Raw genomic sequence first — 18,664 nt, forward strand, 5'->3', positions numbered from 1 at the left:
GCGTTTGGCGTTTTTAAAACGTGTATATGCAGGAAAACTGCAGTCCCTTTGTGACACCTGAAAGCGCTACACATGCCAGAGCAGATTAGGATGTGCAACACAGAGAGACACTGAGGGAGGGAAGTCAAGCAGCGGCATGTCGCAGGCACCCCCCCCCCCAATGAGCTGCAGTCTGTGTGAATAACGCACATGTGTGAGGAAGGATGAAAAGGCCTGATCTAGATGGCGAACGATACTGTCTTCACCTGACAGTGAAATTCTGTTTACATCGTTGGGGGGAGGAGCTTAAGATAAACAAGCACTTATCCTGTGTTAAAAACTGAAACCTATTGGCTTAAGAACACTTTTGAACATTCACATCCGTTCTCAGTGATGTTCAGGTGAAAGTCAGCTGCTAATCCGTCTCATTTGGCTTACAGTTTGTCAAAAAAAATAAAATAATAATAATAATAATAGTAGTAAGAGAACTCTGCACCAGAGTGTAGAAAGTATTACCAGAAAAAAGTGAGGAGGCAATAAAAAATAAACTTTGTATATTTCTCTTACATTGATCATCGAACTCAAACTGAATTTCTCGAACATACGGCGCCACAGCAAAGTATTTTACCCTTTAAATATCCACAATGCATTTACTGGGGACAAAAAATGGGTTGACAATTGTGCAGTAAAAGGAAAATTTCATATGGCTTCTAAATTTTATCCAAAAAAAAAAAAAATCTTAAATTGTTGGGGCATATTTAATTGAACCCCTGAACTCGGTTACATGTAAGAAAAATCCAAAGGCATCAGAGCTCGGCTGCGTAAGTGATGGAAAACTACTAAAGGCAGCATTATGTTGAGGGTGAGGGAAGAGGAAGCAATGGAAGCTAATCAGAGGTTAGTTTTGATGGAGCTATATATATAGAGAAATATAGAGAAATCCTGAAATAAACCCTCCCGGAACATGCAAAAAAATCCAGATCAAATCATGACATCTGGGGAAGTTGGTTGGACTGGATATATTTATAAGTATCGGGGTAAAGGTGGCAGAGGAAATATTAACGGCAACATTTTCTGATTTATTTATTTCAATATAAAGCAAGTACAAATTTCCTTTCATTTCACAATTATTAATTTTTTTGAGCTGATATGTCACAAAAAGTCTTAATTAAAAGAAAACTGGAGATTATTAGATGTAACGTGACAAACAGAAACGGTTTAAGGCTTCTTGTGCTGTAAAGCACTGCATTACAATGATTTCAGGCTTATTTCCTTCCTTTTCCTCCCTATTGTTGCCTGCAGTTGACATATTTTGTGGTCAAGCCTCAACTTGCAGTGACGTTGAATTCACTGGCTTGCTCTGCTGCCTTTGCCTTTTAGAATTGAGCACTGTGCAGAAGGTGGGGATTCCCTTTAAGAAAGTTCTGACAAACAGTCGATTTTATGAAAAATGAAAACAGAACCTGCGGATTCCTGTCTGAAATTAAAGATAACGACCTCTAGTTTCAACATAAGTGTTAAAACCTGCAAGCAGTTTCTAGGCACACGAGGAAACAGACATCTTCTGCCTTTAAATGAGGAAATCTGTCATGAAAATGCCTTGCACCGATCTGACAGTCTGTTGTTATTGAACAAATCAAAGCAAGAAGATTTCTAAATTTCCACATTTGGTAAAGTGTTCACCGCTGTGGATTTAAAACCTATAATTATGACTCTTTAGTGACGAGGAGACAAAGGTGATAGGCGCAGTGGAAAGAGGGATTCAGATCAGGATGCTAAACTGGAAGCATCTGGGTTTGGAACCCTCCATCAGGCTCCTTGAGCCTGAAGACAACCTGAGGATGCGCTACATTCACAGCCTCGGGAAACAAAACCTGCTGGTGAGGATTTGTTTCAGAGCGGGGAAGCATGCCGGCTAGAAAACATGGCCTCTCTGTGCATAAACCCCTGTATCAAAAAGGACTGCGGAGCAGTGAGACTAAAACAGCTGTTGTGGGGGTTTTCGAGTGAATAGATGAACTAAAATGGCCGCATCCTCATTTGTTTTTTCTTTCTTCATTTCAACTTGGAGCGCACTTGCAGCAGCGTAGGCTTCTGGTCCATGATGCGCACCAGGAGGGTGTCAATGTAGTCCTCCAGGTCTCGGACCTGAGGCTTAAGCTTCTTCAGCTCCACCTCCCGCTTGGCCAGTAAGAGTTTCTGACGTTCGAATTCGGCCTTCTGCCTCTCCAGCTCGGCCTCACGTTGCACCAGCAGGGCCACCAGTTCGCTGTGAGTCAGGTGGTAGTACGAGCCTGCTCCTTCTGTCAGAGACTGAGAGCAGACAGAGACATGGTAAAAGGTTTCAGTTTATATTGATGATTTTTCCTTTTTCAAACATGACAAAATAAATAGATTAGGGTTACAGAACAATGCCTTGCATTTTATCACTTTGCTACAAATGCAATGTACTCATTTGATTTATTGTGACAGACTCACAACAAAGTAGTAGAGACAGAGCGATGCATTGGCTGGCAGATCATTTTGGCCAATATGAGTGTTTTGGTTTTTTTGTATCGACTGATATGTGCAAGCATTGGCCGATTTGTAATGCAGCAGTCTCCAAAACCGGCGAACATGTCCTTTAGGAGTGGTGAAGTCTAATTGCGGGTAGAAACTAATTGAATAGATGACAGAGTGTGCAGCTAATACTATATATGATGCTGTGACACCACCCTGGAGAGAGCTGTGCTGTTGCCATCAACACCTTTGTTTATAGATGTTGAAGATCGGCCTGTTTTTCAGTGTAATCCTGTTTTTCTTACTGTGACTGGCTGGATGTGCTATTCATCCTCTGACATGGAAGCTCATCTGCCTGGCTGTGTGTTTCCTGGAAAGGCCGCCTTTTACAGTTACTTTTTGTATCTCTGCTTCTGTCTCCTTGAACCCCAGTCGGCCTCGGCAGATGGCCGCTCGCACTGAGCCTGGTTCTGCTGAAGGTTTCCTCCTGTTAAAAGGGAGTTTTTCCTCTCCACTGTCGCTACAAGCATGCTTAGTGTGAGGGATTGCATTTGAGTCAATGAGTTGATGCAATCAACTGGTTTTCCTTAGATAAATAATGAAAACTTTGGATCATTTTGACTGTATGATTTGGTGAACTGTAAAGTGCCTTGAGGTTAAATGTGTTGTGAATTGGCGCTCTATAAATAAACTGAATTGAATATAAAAGATTGCACAATTACCAAGACAATATTAGATAATGACTGTTTTATTTTTCTTGTTTTTGTCTTTTACCTTCTTGTTGTCTGCCTCCTGTTCAGTGATCTGGCTGCTCCTCCCTGGGTGAATGGTGGACTTTAGCTTTTCCAGGCCCGTGGCCAGCACTGACCGCTTCTCCTCAGCCACCATGGCAGTTGTCAGGGGCTTCACCGGGTGGGGGCTTCAAAAGTCAACAACAAAGCATACACAGCAATGCACACAGTGAGTCATTTAGTCTGTTCAAATACTGATCACCCATCACCTGCCCAATACCAGTCTGGTGGTCATACTGGAGGTCTTTTACATTTGGACATCTGCCATAACAGGTTAAAAATATAAAATCTGAGCGTTTATTGTGAAATCACCCAGAACATTTACACAATGTTTCCTTCTGGAAACAATGGCTGTTTGGAAACTGTGGCTTCCTCTCTGAGAGCAAACAGCCACATGCCAGCTCTCCAATGTTACAACATGAAGAAATATATGAGACAATGCCTTTATAAAGAACAGGAAGACTACTTCCTGTGTTGCAGACCTTGAAGTAGTGACTTTCAGTTAATAGCCACTACTCGAGTGTCTTCAGAGTAATTAATGAGAGTTTAATCTATATTAAAACATAGTAGATTTTTTGTGACCTCCAATATGATGCCAGAGATTAAAGAACCAAATAAATAAATCAAAAATAACATTTTACTTCACTCTGATTAGGATCAAAGCAGGGTAAACAGGTGTGAATGTCTGGAAGAAAGTGGTGAAAATTAATCCTCAAATGAAGGATATAATTGCATGCATAGGTGTAATCAAACATGAAGAATTGTGTTAAGTGTGTTATTACCCCAAGGTGAAAAGGAAATGACAAAACAACACCTTTTTTCCTCGTGTAGAAAGCTTGATTTCTGGTTGATGTATTTGGCATAATAGTGTTGCTGTGTGAGAACACAGGCTGTCCCTGTGGAGAGGGGGTTCAGTGTGTATGTGTGTGCGTGAAGGAGAACTAGAGTGGTAGAGACAAAGGTAAAATAATAACCGCTAATTGGCCTGAGGCTTTAGTTTCCCCTCCCCTGTTACCTCAGGACACACAGAAGAACCCTACAGAAGAGTCCTTTTCACACCGATACATGAAACATGGAGTATCACACCACAAAGAAGTGGTAATAGAATAGATGCAGGCAGAAGCGGAGCAGAGGCACAGGAGGAGTCTCCAGAAGAAGGGTAGAAATCGCCCTCCACCTTTTCACCAAGCGTTGAGCGTGTGTGACCTCACCTGCACGGCGGATTTGCCGCTTGCAGCTGCTCTGTCACATCTGGGTTTGGCACGGCACCCTGTGCTGAGCTCGGCGGCACGGTCGCTGAAACGGTTGCAAGGGGAGGGTGGGTGGGGAGCGCTACATGGAAGCTACTGCTTTCAGGAGTTAGAGAAGGAGCAAAGGGGTTAGGAGAAGGAAAGTTGGGGCCTGGTTGAGCTAACAAGGATTCCTGTATTGTGCAGGGATCACTTCCAAAAGAGGGTAGGAGTTGTTGTTCAATGGCAGGGGTGAGGGTCCCCTCGGAATGGGAGCGTTGTAGTGTAGCATGTTGTCCCTCTGGACATTTTAGGAGGAAGTCATCCTGATTTTCCTCCCCTACTTCACTGAGGATCTGTGGATTATAGCTCATGTCTGGCAGTGGGGCAAGCAAACCTTGTAATCCATCCCCCACTGTGAGGCTTGACTCCAGATCTACTGCTTTGCCTTGATCCCCAAAGAGGGATTCTTCAAATGTCTTGTTCTGGTTGATCTCAAAGTTGGAAGTCTGGGATAGATTTGTATTGTCCGTCCCTAGAGGCTCAACGGGGTCTGCCTTAACATCATTCATCTCAACACAGAGAGTTGAGTTGGCTGAGAACAGGGTTCCATTTAGCTCTGAAAAGCTGGACCATTTGGAGAGCGGTTGAGAGTCACAGGTCAGATAATCCTGCGAGTCAGTGCTGAAATAATGGCTATGGAGTAGGCTGTTGCTACTATAATCAGACTGTACTGGCAACAAAGTGCTGTCCTGCTCAGGAGTGCTTGCAATGCGACTGATGTTGAGGAAATTATCAAAAATCCCCAAATCAACATGGGCGTATGAGTTAGCTTCCTGCCCCTCTGAGCTAGTCTTCTCAATCGTCAAATCCGAGGAATCGTGCTTGACATCAGGGGATGAGGTTGTGACGTGTACTGATGGTAGTGTTGAAGAAAATTCATCCTCTGGAGATCCGGGGATAACTCCTTCAGTGCTATTCTTAGAAAAAGGGTTGAACTCATCAGACGGCTCCACAGTCAAATCTGTGCTTTCTTCTTTCAAGCCATCAGTTGATTGCTGAGGTAGAGGGGATGTTGGTTGTAGTGTTGACAACAGATCAGGGCTCATTGAAAAGGTTTTAGGTGTTTGATTGTCCTCATGTTCACTTTCTGCTTCCTGTTCAGATGCCATAAGAGTTGGTGGTGGAGTCTGAAGAGACTCGTCCAAGAAGTCGAAAACAACCTTTTGTCCGGGACTCTCCTCCTGCTGAATAACCGTTTGATTGGCATCGTCAAGTAAAGGCTGATTGCCTGACCTGTCATTGAGACTGTCTCCTGACTCAGAGGTCTTTACATTTTCAACCACAGCTGAATCAGATGGGGTTTTGATGCGTGGGATGTTGCCTTCAGCTTCTTCTGAGGAGACCGCAGAGAACTTCTCAGACTGAGATGAAAAGCAGGAGAGGCCGTCTTCTTCGGTTGAACTGCCGAGCCCGGAGGAGCTGGGGTCTGGAGAACTGTTGTTCTCATTGATTTGAGCAGATGAGATGTTGAAGGGAGCTTTATTGACGTTAGTGTCAGAGAAATCATTGGGAATATTTTTGTCTTGTGCAGCTACTTGGAAATCCCACAGTTCAGGAGAGTTAGTGGGAGTATTTAAGGTTGAGTCATCACTTTCAAAGCTTCTTTGTTCTGGAATTGTTTCAAGGAATGGCGGGAAAGTATCAATAATATGTGTGTTATTATTCTTTAACTGGCTGGGGACTGAAAGTGCATTGGAGAAAAACCTGTCCCCAGGCTGATGATATAGAGTGTCGTTAACATTTGTGCGGTCATCAGCATCTGGGTGGGATTGTAATTCCCCTTTATTATGGTCGTGTTCCAGTGGATGGTCACTGACTGTATTTTGCTGTGTTCTGTACTCCATGGTGAGGTCCTCGGGAGACTGCAGCCTCCCAGCTGCAAATGCATCAAAGGATTCTTCCCACTGTGATCCCAGTTCAAGCTCATCAACAGACATAAAGGGGTTTGCTGATTTTTCAATTAGGGGTTTCTCTCTTTCCAAGGGAATCGGAGGAAGTGGTCTTTTCTCAAGTTTGCCTTTTGCCTCCATTGTAGTGTCAGTGGCCCCTACTGATGCGTCATCTTGGGTCAGATTGGAATCACTTGACTTTGGAAAGAGATCAGTTATGGGGGGCCGGGAGCTGGAAAGATAAGGCAAAGGAGGTAGCGAAGAATTTAGTGGCTCATTGGTTAACATATCTGTAAAGAAGGGGTTGTGCTGTAGGAGGGAGTAGAAAGGGTTGCACCAGGGTAAGGGGGGTGGTGTACTCTGTGTGCAGCAAAAGGGGTTAGTGTGGTGAAGTGTGGAAACCAAAGAGGTAGGATCAACAGGGGCACCCAAGGGGTGGCGACTAAGTGGAAGAGGTGTTGGGTGGGGGTAAGTGCTTGGCTCTAATTTAGTGGAGACCACCAGGCTGTGAAAAGAAGGACATATAGTCCTCACAGTTAGTTCGGCTTGTCAACATTGCTCAAAAGCATTCTGTTTAAATCACACTCCAAAGGTATACTATGCAGAGTTTATTGCTTTAGCATAAACTGTGGTAACCAAATAAAATCCACTATTGTTTCAAAATGTGGGGCTTGATGAGTATATTTATGTGTGTATTAGACTATAATTATATGTTGTTTTTAGAAAGATGTGGAGTTGTTTGATCTGTGGTTGAAGGACTAGGACTGGGTATTGGTTCAAGTTACAATAATTGATTTGATTCTGATTCTCAAAATTTAGAATCGATTCTTTTCAATCTGCTTTGATCTCAAAGGAATAGTGCTTTAAGTATGCTTTTTAGGGGTTACTGGAATTACATTGCTGTGTTATATATCAGGTATGTATGATATTGATAATAGTATAAATCAACAATTAACAGCAAATTAATACATTTATGGTATTTAACTGGGGCTATAAGGTCACAGTAAAATCTTTGTTTATATGAATCAATCTTGCCAAGTTTATATGAGAATTCAGAATTGGAAAATCTTTTTACTTTTTATTTTTTAAACAGCACTATTGAAACCACTTTTCTTAAGTTACAAACATTGTCATAATACCACATTCAAATACCAAAGAACCCTTGAAAAAAAGTGTTATTAGTGCAAAGCTGTTGTTTACCTTTACATTTTTTCAGATATGAACATTGTCCAAACTACGATATTTGCCTTTGTATAATTAGGAGAAACTAACAAGTTATATAATAAGGAACATAGTTGTGAACTGGAATAAAAAGGAGTTCATAAAAATGGTAGTCTGATTAAGTCACATTAATGTTCTTATTTACTGTGCAATATATATTTTTATAAATGTTCTGATTATAAAAACATTTTATTTGTTTCTCATAAAGCTCAGAAATTCAACAGTTTTTGCTATACTGAAAGCAGCATTAGGTGGCAGCAAAGCAGAGTTGAAGGTGTGTTTACAAACACTGCTGGTATTCTTCCTCTGCACAGTATGCCTTTACACAATTCTCAGATTCTCAGGAGGTAGAGGGGTTTGCTTGACATTTTGATAAAAAAAAAAATTAAAATGTACTTCTATAACTCCTGGATGATTGATCAAAACCAACCAAAATCTGCTCTTTATGACAGCTTCTTAACATGTAAAGGGGGCCAAAAAGTATTTAACCAGCCACTGATTCTGCAAGTTTTCCTACTTAGAATAACGAGAGAGGTCTGTAATTTTCATCATAGGTACAATTCAACTATGAGAGATAAAATGAGAAAAGAAAAAAGAAAAAAATAATAATCCAGGAAATCACATTGTAGGATTTTTGAAGAATTTATTTGTAAATTATGGTGGAAAATAATTATTTGGCCAATAACTAAAGTTAAACTCAATACTTTGTAACATAACCTTTGTTGGCAATGACAGAGGTCAAATGTTTCCTGTAAGTCTTTACCAGGTTTGCACACACTGTAGCTGGTATTTTGGCCCATTCCTCCACACAGATCTCCTCTAGAGCAGGGATGTATGTTGGGCAACATGGACTTCAAACTCCCTCCACAATTTTCCATGGGGTTGATGTCTGCAGACTGGCTAGGCCATTTCAGGACCTTGAAATGCTTTTTACAGAGCCACTCCTTCGTTGCCATGCTGGAAGAGCCACCCACATTTCATATTCAAGGCTCTCACTGATGGAAGATGGTTTTGGCTTAAAATCTCATTATAAATTCATTCTTCCCTCAACATGGAGCAGTTTTCCTGTCCCCTTTGCAGAAAAACAGCCCCAAAGCATGATGTGTTCTCCCCCATGTTTCACAGTATGTTGGGTGTTCTTGGGATGCAACTCTGCATTCTTCTTCCTACAAAACACGACAGGTTGGGTTTTTACCAAAAAGTTCTATTTTGGTTTCATCTGACCACATGATATTCTCTTAATCCTCTTCAGGATCATCCATATGCTCTCTGGTAAACTTCAGGTGGGCCTGGACATGCACTGGGTTGAGCAGGGGGACACGTCTGGCACTGCAGGATTTCAGTAACACACTACACCCCCTGGTGTAGTGTGTTACTTATGGTAGCATTTGTTACTTTGTTCCCAGCTCTCTGCAGGTCATTCATCAGGTCCTTCCATGTAGTTCTGGGATTTTTCCCACCGTTCTCATAATCACTTTGACCTCACGGGATGAGATCTTGCATGGAGCACGTGGGAGATCAGTGGTCTTGTATGTCTTCCATGTTCTTAATATTACCCCCACAGTTGATTTTTTCACACCAATTTGCTTGCCTATTGTAGATTTACTCTTTCCAGCCTGGGGCAGGTCTACAATTTTCTTCTTGGTGTCCTTCGAAAGCTCTTCTGTCCTGGCCATGTTTGAGTGTGGAGTGTGACTGTTTGAGGCTGTGGACAGGTGTCTTTTATACAGATAACGGGTTCAAACAGGTGCCAATAATACAGGTAACGAGTGGAGGGCAGAAGAGCTTCTTAAAGAAGAAGTTACAGGTCTGTGAGAGTCAGAAATCTTGTTGGCCAAATACTTATTTTCCACCATAATTTACAAATTAATTCTTTAAAAATCCTACAGTGTGATTTCCTGGATTATTTTTCTCATTTTGTCTCTCATAGTTGAAGTGTACCTATGATGAAAATTACAGACATCTCTTATTATTCTAAGGAGGAGAACTTGCAGAATCAGTGGCTGACTAAATAAATTCTCGTCCCACTGTATAACGCAACCAAATGCTAAACTTTTATGAATTCAAAATTCTACCAGTGTGAGTGCACTGGATGTGAGCGTGACGCAATGTTCTTTTCGGCCTCCGTTATTATGAACAGCTGTGTGTAAACTTTGCGAAGACGGGTCATATCAGACTTTATTATATACGGGTCCATGTAGTCCCGGCTGGGTTTTAAATGGGGAAAAATGCGGATAACGGGTCGTATCTCGGTTCTGAACTCCATGAGTGTGGGCAGATACAGTTTTGAAAAATCAGACCAATGCAGGACCATGGGTCCCCCTGTAAATTACAACCATCAGTTAATGCTCCTTCTCTGCTCTCTTGCCTTTTATATGCTTATAGATTATCTTCTACTTGCACGTGTACCTGTCCCTCATGTCAATTTTTGTTCCTAAATCAATAAACAATGCTATACAGCATCTCTAAAAAATGATTGGTGACTTTTCTGAGACATTTTGATACCTTAACACTTTCTCCGTTAAACTGATTGTCTGACGTCATCATTGGACATGCTCAGAGTAGCAAGATAGGATTAAACCCTGTTTATCTGTATTTTTGTTGGGTTTTTTTTCTTTAGATTACGCACTATATACCATAAGGTTAACATGAAAGGAAACAAGAAAACTCAAAAAGACAAGATTTATGTTTAAATCCAAAGCCGAAAAAGTTTACCCCGGAAGTAGCGTAGGATTCCATTCTCGGTAGAGACGAGTGATAAAAAAGGATTTAAATACATTTATTTTCTCTGGGAATACATTAGTAACCTTTAAAACATTATAGTTTAGTACGCTTACTACATGTAGGGAGAGAAAAATGTAATTTAGGTATTTTTTACAAAGTAAAATCGAGGGCGACCCAGATGTATATCTGATTGAGTAAATGAGCCAATGTTAGGGATCGTGCTACCGGTACAGATTGGGTGGTAACACAGCTATTAATATAAGGATGCTTTGCTAGTATTACTAGCCGAAATTAGGAAGAAATCTATAAAGTCTTGCCCATTTATTATTATTATTATTTTATTATTGTTTTTAATACAGTCCTGTACTGTTACCTGATGTAATCTACGGTGGTTAAATTAAGGGTTTTTTTTAAAAGAAAAAAAAAAAAAAACAGCACTGTCTAAAACATGAGGGATTTCTTTAAAAGTAGCCAATCACAGGCAGTTTACTTTCTCAGGTTGGTTCCACCCTAAACGTGACAGAAGTTGCTAGAGGGCATAGAAACAGGTCTAATGACGAGTAGGGAGAGAATCTACAGGTGCATAAACATTAAGAGAGCAGAGCAGGAGCATGAACTCATGGTGTAATAGATTGTGGGCTCACATGTGAGCTACATGCATAGAAATAAAAAAAAAAAAAAGCATGTGACGTGTAGTTTATATTCATATGTTTTGTATTAAACTGCTCATCTAGGTATTTATAACACGTGTGAGCTTTTTGGCAGAATTCAGACCTTATAAACTTTTACTAGCTTTACAGTGAACATGGAAAAAAGATTCCTCTGACAGCGTTTTCCATCTGCTCTGTTTTTTTTTTAAACTCTAAAGGTCAGAACAAGGCCCCTTAATCTAGAAACATTATTTTCCACGATTTTTAGCCATCTTGTTGCATATAAATCTAATTTTTTACGCTTTTCTTTTAATTAACAGATGACTGCTGTCATTAAACAAAGCAGTGCACATACTGTAAGACTAACAAATGTAATTTGATAATTTAATATTCTTTCCATCTGAGCTGCTGCAGAAGCACAGAACAAAAAGAAAGGCAGCAGACGACAGCTTAATGGAACAAGAGCAGCGTATAAACTAAAATGAGATATTCCTTCTGCATCTTAAACCAGTCAATTAAATTGCAAGAACGCATAGAACCGTCCTTTAACAGGACTATCACATACACAACTCCTATTAATAAGTTTGACATTTGTTTGGAGTTATATGTATTTTAACTGAGCCATGGTGCATGGCTCTGCACCATGGCATGTAGGTGCAGTGAGCCAACCTCAGAATCTAAGGAGAATTTGCAGAGGGGTGTGTGACTTCAACACAACCAGCATAAAGAGCTTCTATTTATGTTATTATTTGAAGAATGTGACTATGGAGTGCCCTGCAAAACCACCCACTTCAGCTTTAAAGTTTTATGTCACAGACCAACACAAAGGAAGGGAAGTATAAAAAAGGGAAGAAAAATTTGAAGGAAAATGGAAGCTTTGCACATTCTTTCAGTGTGCTTTGGATATTTATTCAGCCCCATTTACTCTAGCATCATCAAATAAAATCATGAGAACAAGAAAAAAAGTGAGCAATTAAATACAGCTTTTGTTGATGTGGCGTAAAGCCAGTTTTTTAAATGTCAATTCGATATCACTTTAGGTGATATTGCGTCGTCTACCTCCATGCACATCATAAAAATGAAACACTAACAAATATCACTAGCATCTAAATTTAAACAAGAAACACACATTTACAGACAAATCAAGCAGAATGTTAACAAACGGATCTCAAATCATGGTAAATAATGGTGTATATTGGCCGCTACCGATTAAAGAAAAAACACTGCAAATATCTCAGTGTAAATAAAGCTTTTAGTCTACATCTGCCGACATGCAAGATGCTATGAACGGAGGAAATCAAACATTACACCTTATCCTGAACACACTCATCACCATGACAACACTCTGGGATGGCAGCATTATGCTGTGGGGTTTGTTTCTTCCCTCTCTAGATATGCAGCCCCAGTTTTCAACCTAATGAGGGCTAATACACACCCATTTCAGATTTTCAGAATTTTTAGAACCGTTCATCCTTCACATGTATACACTATTGCCTACTAATCTAAATCCCAATAAAATCCATTAAAGCTTAAATAAGACAAGTGTCCTATGAATACTTTTGCAATATTTTGGTAAGAGCTAGATGACGTCTGATTAAAAGATTACTGGAAAGAAAAATAAGTTTTAGCTCAGCATCATTTAAAATAGACCACAAAAACCAAATAACTAATTAAAGATCATCTTAACTGTGAGCACATGTGACAGTAATAAAGGGACACCCTCATCCTGTTCCTACCCCTCACCGACAAATGAACAACCTATCCAGCCTTTAGTCTAAAAGAGTGCAGTGAGTTTTCCAGATCATGTTTCCAAACCAGAGGTATATTATTCCATAGGGGTATTATGGGCTGTACAAGGTTAACACTATAAGAGTGGCTCCTCTCCTCCATCTGCATTGCAGACTTGCTGTAACCAGAGGCTTTATACATAAAACTGATACACAGGAAATAAACCACAACAATGCTCTGAACTCGTTTTGTATTTGACATCAAGTGTTTGTCCCACTTTAGACTGTAGAGGACAGGCTTTGTTAGAGCCACACATTTCAGCGTGATGTCATCTTGCAGAGAAACAAAGTAGAACATGACTGCTAAGTGGAAAAAGAGGGGGTGGAACATTTTTAAAATGATCAGCAAATTAAAAAATATGCATTTTGAAAAGGGTATTGTGGATTTTCTTGTCCTATTACCCTACCTTAGTTGTCACGGTTGAGGAAAAGCATCCTCGTAGCATGATGCAGCCACGGATCGGGCAGATTTAACCAGAAATAAACTTTATTTTCTAGATATTCATCTCCAGGGTTTCATCGTGTCCTGACCTTCAAAGCATGCTTTTCCAGAGTCCATTGTTGCAAGACTTTACAGTCACTGTTATGTAGAAAAGTTATTACTTTTACTGCATGTATGGATGTACGTGCTAGCTGGAAATCTCTTTGCGGTCGTATGTGACAGCCAGAGGCGGCCTTTACTTACAACTCTACTCAACTAAAAACAGATCTACTATCCTTTTTATTTAAATAAAAGTAAGAAGGAGTCATCTAAGAAATTACTCAACAGTAAAAAACTGCCTGATTGAATGGCTGCTAAAGGACTGAGTAACTGTTGATTTAATGTTTTTAACAAATTTTGTGCAAATTCTGACATTTTAAAGTGTAAAAAGGGGATAAAAAATACTAAAAACATAAATAACATAACAGAATAAAACACTTTTGAGGAAGAAATTTTATACATACATTTTCTCCAAACTTATAAAACCAATCTTTACAGTTGGTAGTACTTAATCTGGGCCTTCTCTTTATTTCCTTTTTTCCACAATTGCTTCACCTTATTGCACAATTACACACATGAACAGTGACCTAATTCTGCTCACATGATGTTTTTATTGTAAATCTACACAGAAAGGCTACATTTACTAACAAACCGAGCAAAAACAAAGGTTAAAAGACAAAAATAACAAATACTATGGTAGCTGGATGATGTACTTAGTTAAAGAAGTGTTGTATGCAAACAGAGTGTGTTACTAACTAGGGCTGGGTAAAAAATCGATTTAATCGATTTTGGATCGATGCCTTTACATTTGAGCGAAATCGATGTCTAGGGAATGAGATAGATTAGTTTTATAATTCACATTCAAATGAGCAGGCGTGTGCAAATGCTGACCCAAGTAACACACCGCTCAGCAAGCTGTCCCGCCTGAAGTCTGATGTCTGGAACCATTTTGGATTTAAAACAGCTGAAGATAATGTGCTGGATATGTGACATTAAGGCCGCGGTTCTCAAAGTGTGTGGCGCGACCCACTGGTGGGGAATTGAGACGTGACAGGTGGGGCGCGCCAAGTTCCGGTGTGTGTGTGTGTGTGTGTGTGTGTGTGTGACTATAAATGTAGAATGTGTGAGAGCAAACTGTCCTTATAGCTGTATGTTGCCGCTTTTTAGACCAATCAAACCCACAAAGTAATCATTACTAGCCTACATGCAGTCTAATTAAAAGAACATTAGATATGAGAAAAATTTCCCCTGGAACTGAAGTGCCAAAATAATGATTGACGTGACGTCGGCATATTATTTGTAACAGAATAAACTTTCGCGCCCCAGTGTTGCCAACTCAGCGACTTTGTCGCTATATTTCAGACCCCTCCAGCGACTCTTTTTCAAAAAAACAAATCTAGCGCCTTTTGGAGACTCTTACGTGAAAGCACGTATCGTTCCTTTTCTTGTCCTCCAGCGGCAGGTGCTGCCGTGGGGCGCCTCCCCCGTCCCAACCCCGTTCTCCCCCGCTATTGCAGGAGTCCCTATCAGCGCTGCAGTCAGAGCAGAGACACAGCATGTTTAACTTTTGCGTCCAGACTGCAAATAAAGCGCACATGCGCCGGGATTGACGGCGCAGGTTGATCATAAATAACTGAATTTGAAATATTTTATCTTAAATAAATAACGGCGTTTGATTCACACAGCCACATGTTCATGTTTCTGGTTAGGAGTGGAGAGCGAGTATCCACTCATCGGGCAGAGAGCTGTGTGCATTCTTCTTCCCTTTGCCACATCATATCTCTGTGAGATGGGCTTTTCAGCTGCTGCTTCAATGAAAACAAAATACAGATCTCAGCAGAACATTGAGCATGACTTGAGAGTGGCAGTATCAAGCCTGCAACCCCGTTTTGAGAAACTGCAATGCAAAACAGGCTCATTGCAGCCACTAATGCAGGGATAAACTGTCTTGCCAGATGGATTTCACTTCTTTTCTTTTATTAACAGATTGCAGAGTGGCACTTTAATTGTTTCTATCTTTGAGCTTGATACAAATTTTGACACAGCTGCATTTTTATTTTCTTTATTTTTGAGCTTGCTGTTATTTGATGTAGATTTGTATTTAGATACTACTTGTTACTTCAATAAAATTGGAACATTTTAAGATTGTTGAATATTTCATTAGCATTGTGTTGGGGCGATGGGGACAGGCGGGGCTTGAAAATTCCCCCTTGTCCAAAGTGGGGAATGACAGAAAAAGTTTGAGAACCACTGCATTAAGGTGACTTCCCTCTACATTGATAATGAGTGGCGCCTCGCATCTCATGCTACAGACCACAAAGATTACTTCACAGCTGCAAATATAACCAATAGTTTGACTGATGACATTAACAAGTGGAGGCTGACCAGCAAACACCCTGTAGTTGTTACAGACAACGCTGCAAATATGCGTTGTGCATTGAAGATAATGCAGCTCATGCATGTCTGCTGTGTCACGTCTGCTTGCTCGAGTGAGGCTTCACTTTTTCACTTTTCACAAACAAGTTTGCACTTTTCAGACAGTTTTGTTCACACCTCAAGTTTAAACTGTCTGATTTAGAAGTTTGCACTTTGTATTTAATGTGACAGGAAAAAATAAAATGCATGAGTATTTTGAAACACAGTTGACTCACTTTCATTATTGCAAAAACAGATGGAATCGAAATTAATCGATTTACAACTGTATAAATCAAAATCGAATCGATTCAGGACTTTGGCTAAAATACCCAGCCCTATTACTAACGTATACATTTTAAAAATGTCAAATAACACAACTCTGTGCCTTTAAAGAACAGTAGCTGATTTAATTTATGCAGGATATTGCAAAGCCAATAACTGCTCAGACCTAACCACTGCCTTGCATAATATCCGAGTGAGTTCCAGGACTTTTATTTAGATTTAATAAAGTCTTAAATCTAAATAGAATTTACTTTTCACTTCACAATTCTACTTTTCTTTGTGTTGGTTTATCACAAAATAAATCCCAGAAAGAATACTTAAACAATGTGAAGAAAATTGGTGTGAAAACTTTTGCAAGGCACTCCACCCATCCAGAAAACACATACCAAAATAAAGCAACACCTACTATGACTGTGGCCTTAGAGGACTTCTTTAGCTGTCTGAGGAACAGGTTTATCTTAGAAAGGGACTGAAATGTACATGACTGCGTTCAGCAGATCAGGCAATCAGTGTGACACACCGAACAGGTTTGACCAGACGTCCTCTATTGAAAGGTCACCAAATGCACCGATTAACTTGTTTAGTATGTAAGCAAACAAATGGGAACGTTTATGGGGGTATTTTTGTAGGTTTGGAAGTGAAGCACAGGTTAAGATACAGGTTGGCATTAAAAATAAATTTTATTTAAAATATAGATCAAGCCAAATGAACAACTTTGATATAAGAGCATTATTTTTTTAATTAATTTCTCTATTGTAATGCATGCTATAGACTTGCTCCTTACTTGTGTTGCATTTATTTTTAGTTCTCAGAGGATTAAACATCTAAATTTGTAAAACCTGATCTGATGACAATAAAGATGAAGTGTTTAAAATGTATTTTTTCCATCCTTTAAGAGAATATAGCGACAAAGTATTTTTTAAAAAGTGTTTTTTTTATTTTATCCTAGCATTATTCATCAGTGTAAGTTTAGATGGTAGCTAAAGAAGTCTTGACATGTCATGTGCTAACAGCGAGCATCTCACCTGGGTTTGTTGTGCGACTCCTTTGATCCGAACCAGGCTCTGTGTCTCTCCTCGGTGGCAGCCGAGATCTGTTCAGACACGTCTTTGGACTGACTCTGACCCTTCCCTGCAGACTCACTCCGCCCATGTGAGAACAAGTTCTTCCTCTGCTTTTTCACCTGATTCTCCGACTCCGCCTTAGAAGCTTTTGGCAGTGATGCCTGTTCTGGCCGCTCCTCTTCTTCACCCAGCATGGGGCCACTTTTCTCCAGGGCTGCTGCAATGGCTGCCTTCTCCTCCTCGCCAGCCCTGTCAAAAGACCAGCGACGCCCGTCTCCACCGGGGCCTTTGGGCAGGTCTGTGAAGGACCTGGTACTGAGGTTCTGCAGTGAAACGGAGTGGGGCATGGACTTCTGCAACAGTCCCAGGCCTAAAGTACCTGCTGATTTTCCTGAGCCTCGATCCTGGGCCTGGTTTTTGTATGCATGGCTTCCGTTAACGCAAACCGTCGGCACTGCAATGGTGATTTCGCCAGCCTCGTCACCATAATCACATCTGAGAGAGGATGATTTAGGAGACGTGTTTGCTGTGTGTTCTGCAACGGAGAGATAAGGTGTAAATAAAAAGAATTGAGGATAAAAGGTAGCAGTAACAGCAACAATCTTCACTGCAAGTGAAAAAGACAGTCAGCTATTTTCTATGAGAGGTTTAAAATAAAGTTAAAAGACGCAGAAAAATATAGAAGAAGTAATTGAAAAACATTAAATCAAATTCTACAACATTTCCAAACATGCTTTGATTCACTGAAGCTGAAACAGAGCAAGTGATTCGGAGGAACAGAAAGGCTGAACTTATCACAGAACAGTTGCTCTGTTTAACCTGTTTAACATGGAAATAAGTGCTTCAACTAATGATCATTTTCCAAATCCTTTACAGTGTTGATAAGTTTTTAGACTTTTCAGTTAATGATAGGACGACAAAAGCTTTCTTCACAAGATTTTTCTTTACAGAATTTAAACAAGGCGAAGCTTGAACTATGCCACTTAAAGAGTTTTAGATGTAGCATATTGATGGAAAAAAAAGGTTTTCCATCTTAAATGCAAAATGTTTTCATATTTTTTTTACTATTTTGGTATAATTACTGCTCTAAGTATGCATGTAATGTTTTATAGTCTATACACACCAGTTAATCATTAATCAATTAATAAATTAGCTGACAATTATTTTAACAATCCAATTCATCTCAATTAATCGTATCAATTGTTTCAGTCCCAGTGGAAAAGTTCAAAACCTTTTGAGAAACTCAAAGTTAAGGTTAACCCAGAAATTGCAGATTTAAATTAAAGCTAGCCGCACTAAATCACAAATGCAAGGATCTAAAATCAAATTGAAATATTAGAAAACACATTATCAACGCTCTTCTTCTAAAATTAACCGGTGAATCTTTTTTTCAACGTTTAGGATATGGCAATCCCCTATGCACTAATTTCTATTTCAGGTTAATTCTATGAATTTCCTGAACAGGCTTTGATATCAGAAATCGATACAATATCAGCCAAAAAGCAAATATGCAGTATATTACATCGGCCTTCATCTAAAATCTTTTGCAAACAGGAAACACTCAACTTTTGTTGAAATTTTCAACGCATT

At 39.9% G+C, this 18,664-nt stretch overlaps 1 protein-coding gene across 2 annotated transcripts in view; it reads right to left on the minus strand.

Moving 5' to 3' along the window:
- Window positions 1-915: 915 nt before the first annotated feature.
- The window catches only part of rab11fip5a (RAB11 family interacting protein 5a (class I)), a 45,004-nt gene continuing 27,255 nt past the window's right edge, over window positions 916-18,664 (minus strand). The window contains exons 3-6 of one of the 2 annotated variants that reach the window (XM_038279451.1): window positions 17,036-17,609; window positions 4,481-6,955; window positions 3,253-3,397; window positions 916-2,292 (exon numbers count right to left, since the gene is read on the minus strand). In XM_038279451.1, the coding sequence (XP_038135379.1) occupies window positions 2,035-2,292; window positions 3,253-3,397; window positions 4,481-6,955; window positions 17,036-17,609 (3,452 nt within the window). In that variant the 3' untranslated portion in view covers window positions 916-2,034. The remainder of the gene's footprint in view (window positions 2,293-3,252; window positions 3,398-4,480; window positions 6,956-17,035; window positions 17,610-18,664) is intronic. The other variant, XM_038279452.1, reaches the window with a different exon arrangement.

The sequence above is a fragment of the Cyprinodon tularosa genome, unplaced genomic scaffold, assembly GCF_016077235.1.
Source record: "Cyprinodon tularosa strain WSP-4 unplaced genomic scaffold, ASM1607723v1 ctg150, whole genome shotgun sequence".
Taxonomy (NCBI): Eukaryota; Metazoa; Chordata; class Actinopteri; order Cyprinodontiformes; family Cyprinodontidae; genus Cyprinodon; species Cyprinodon tularosa.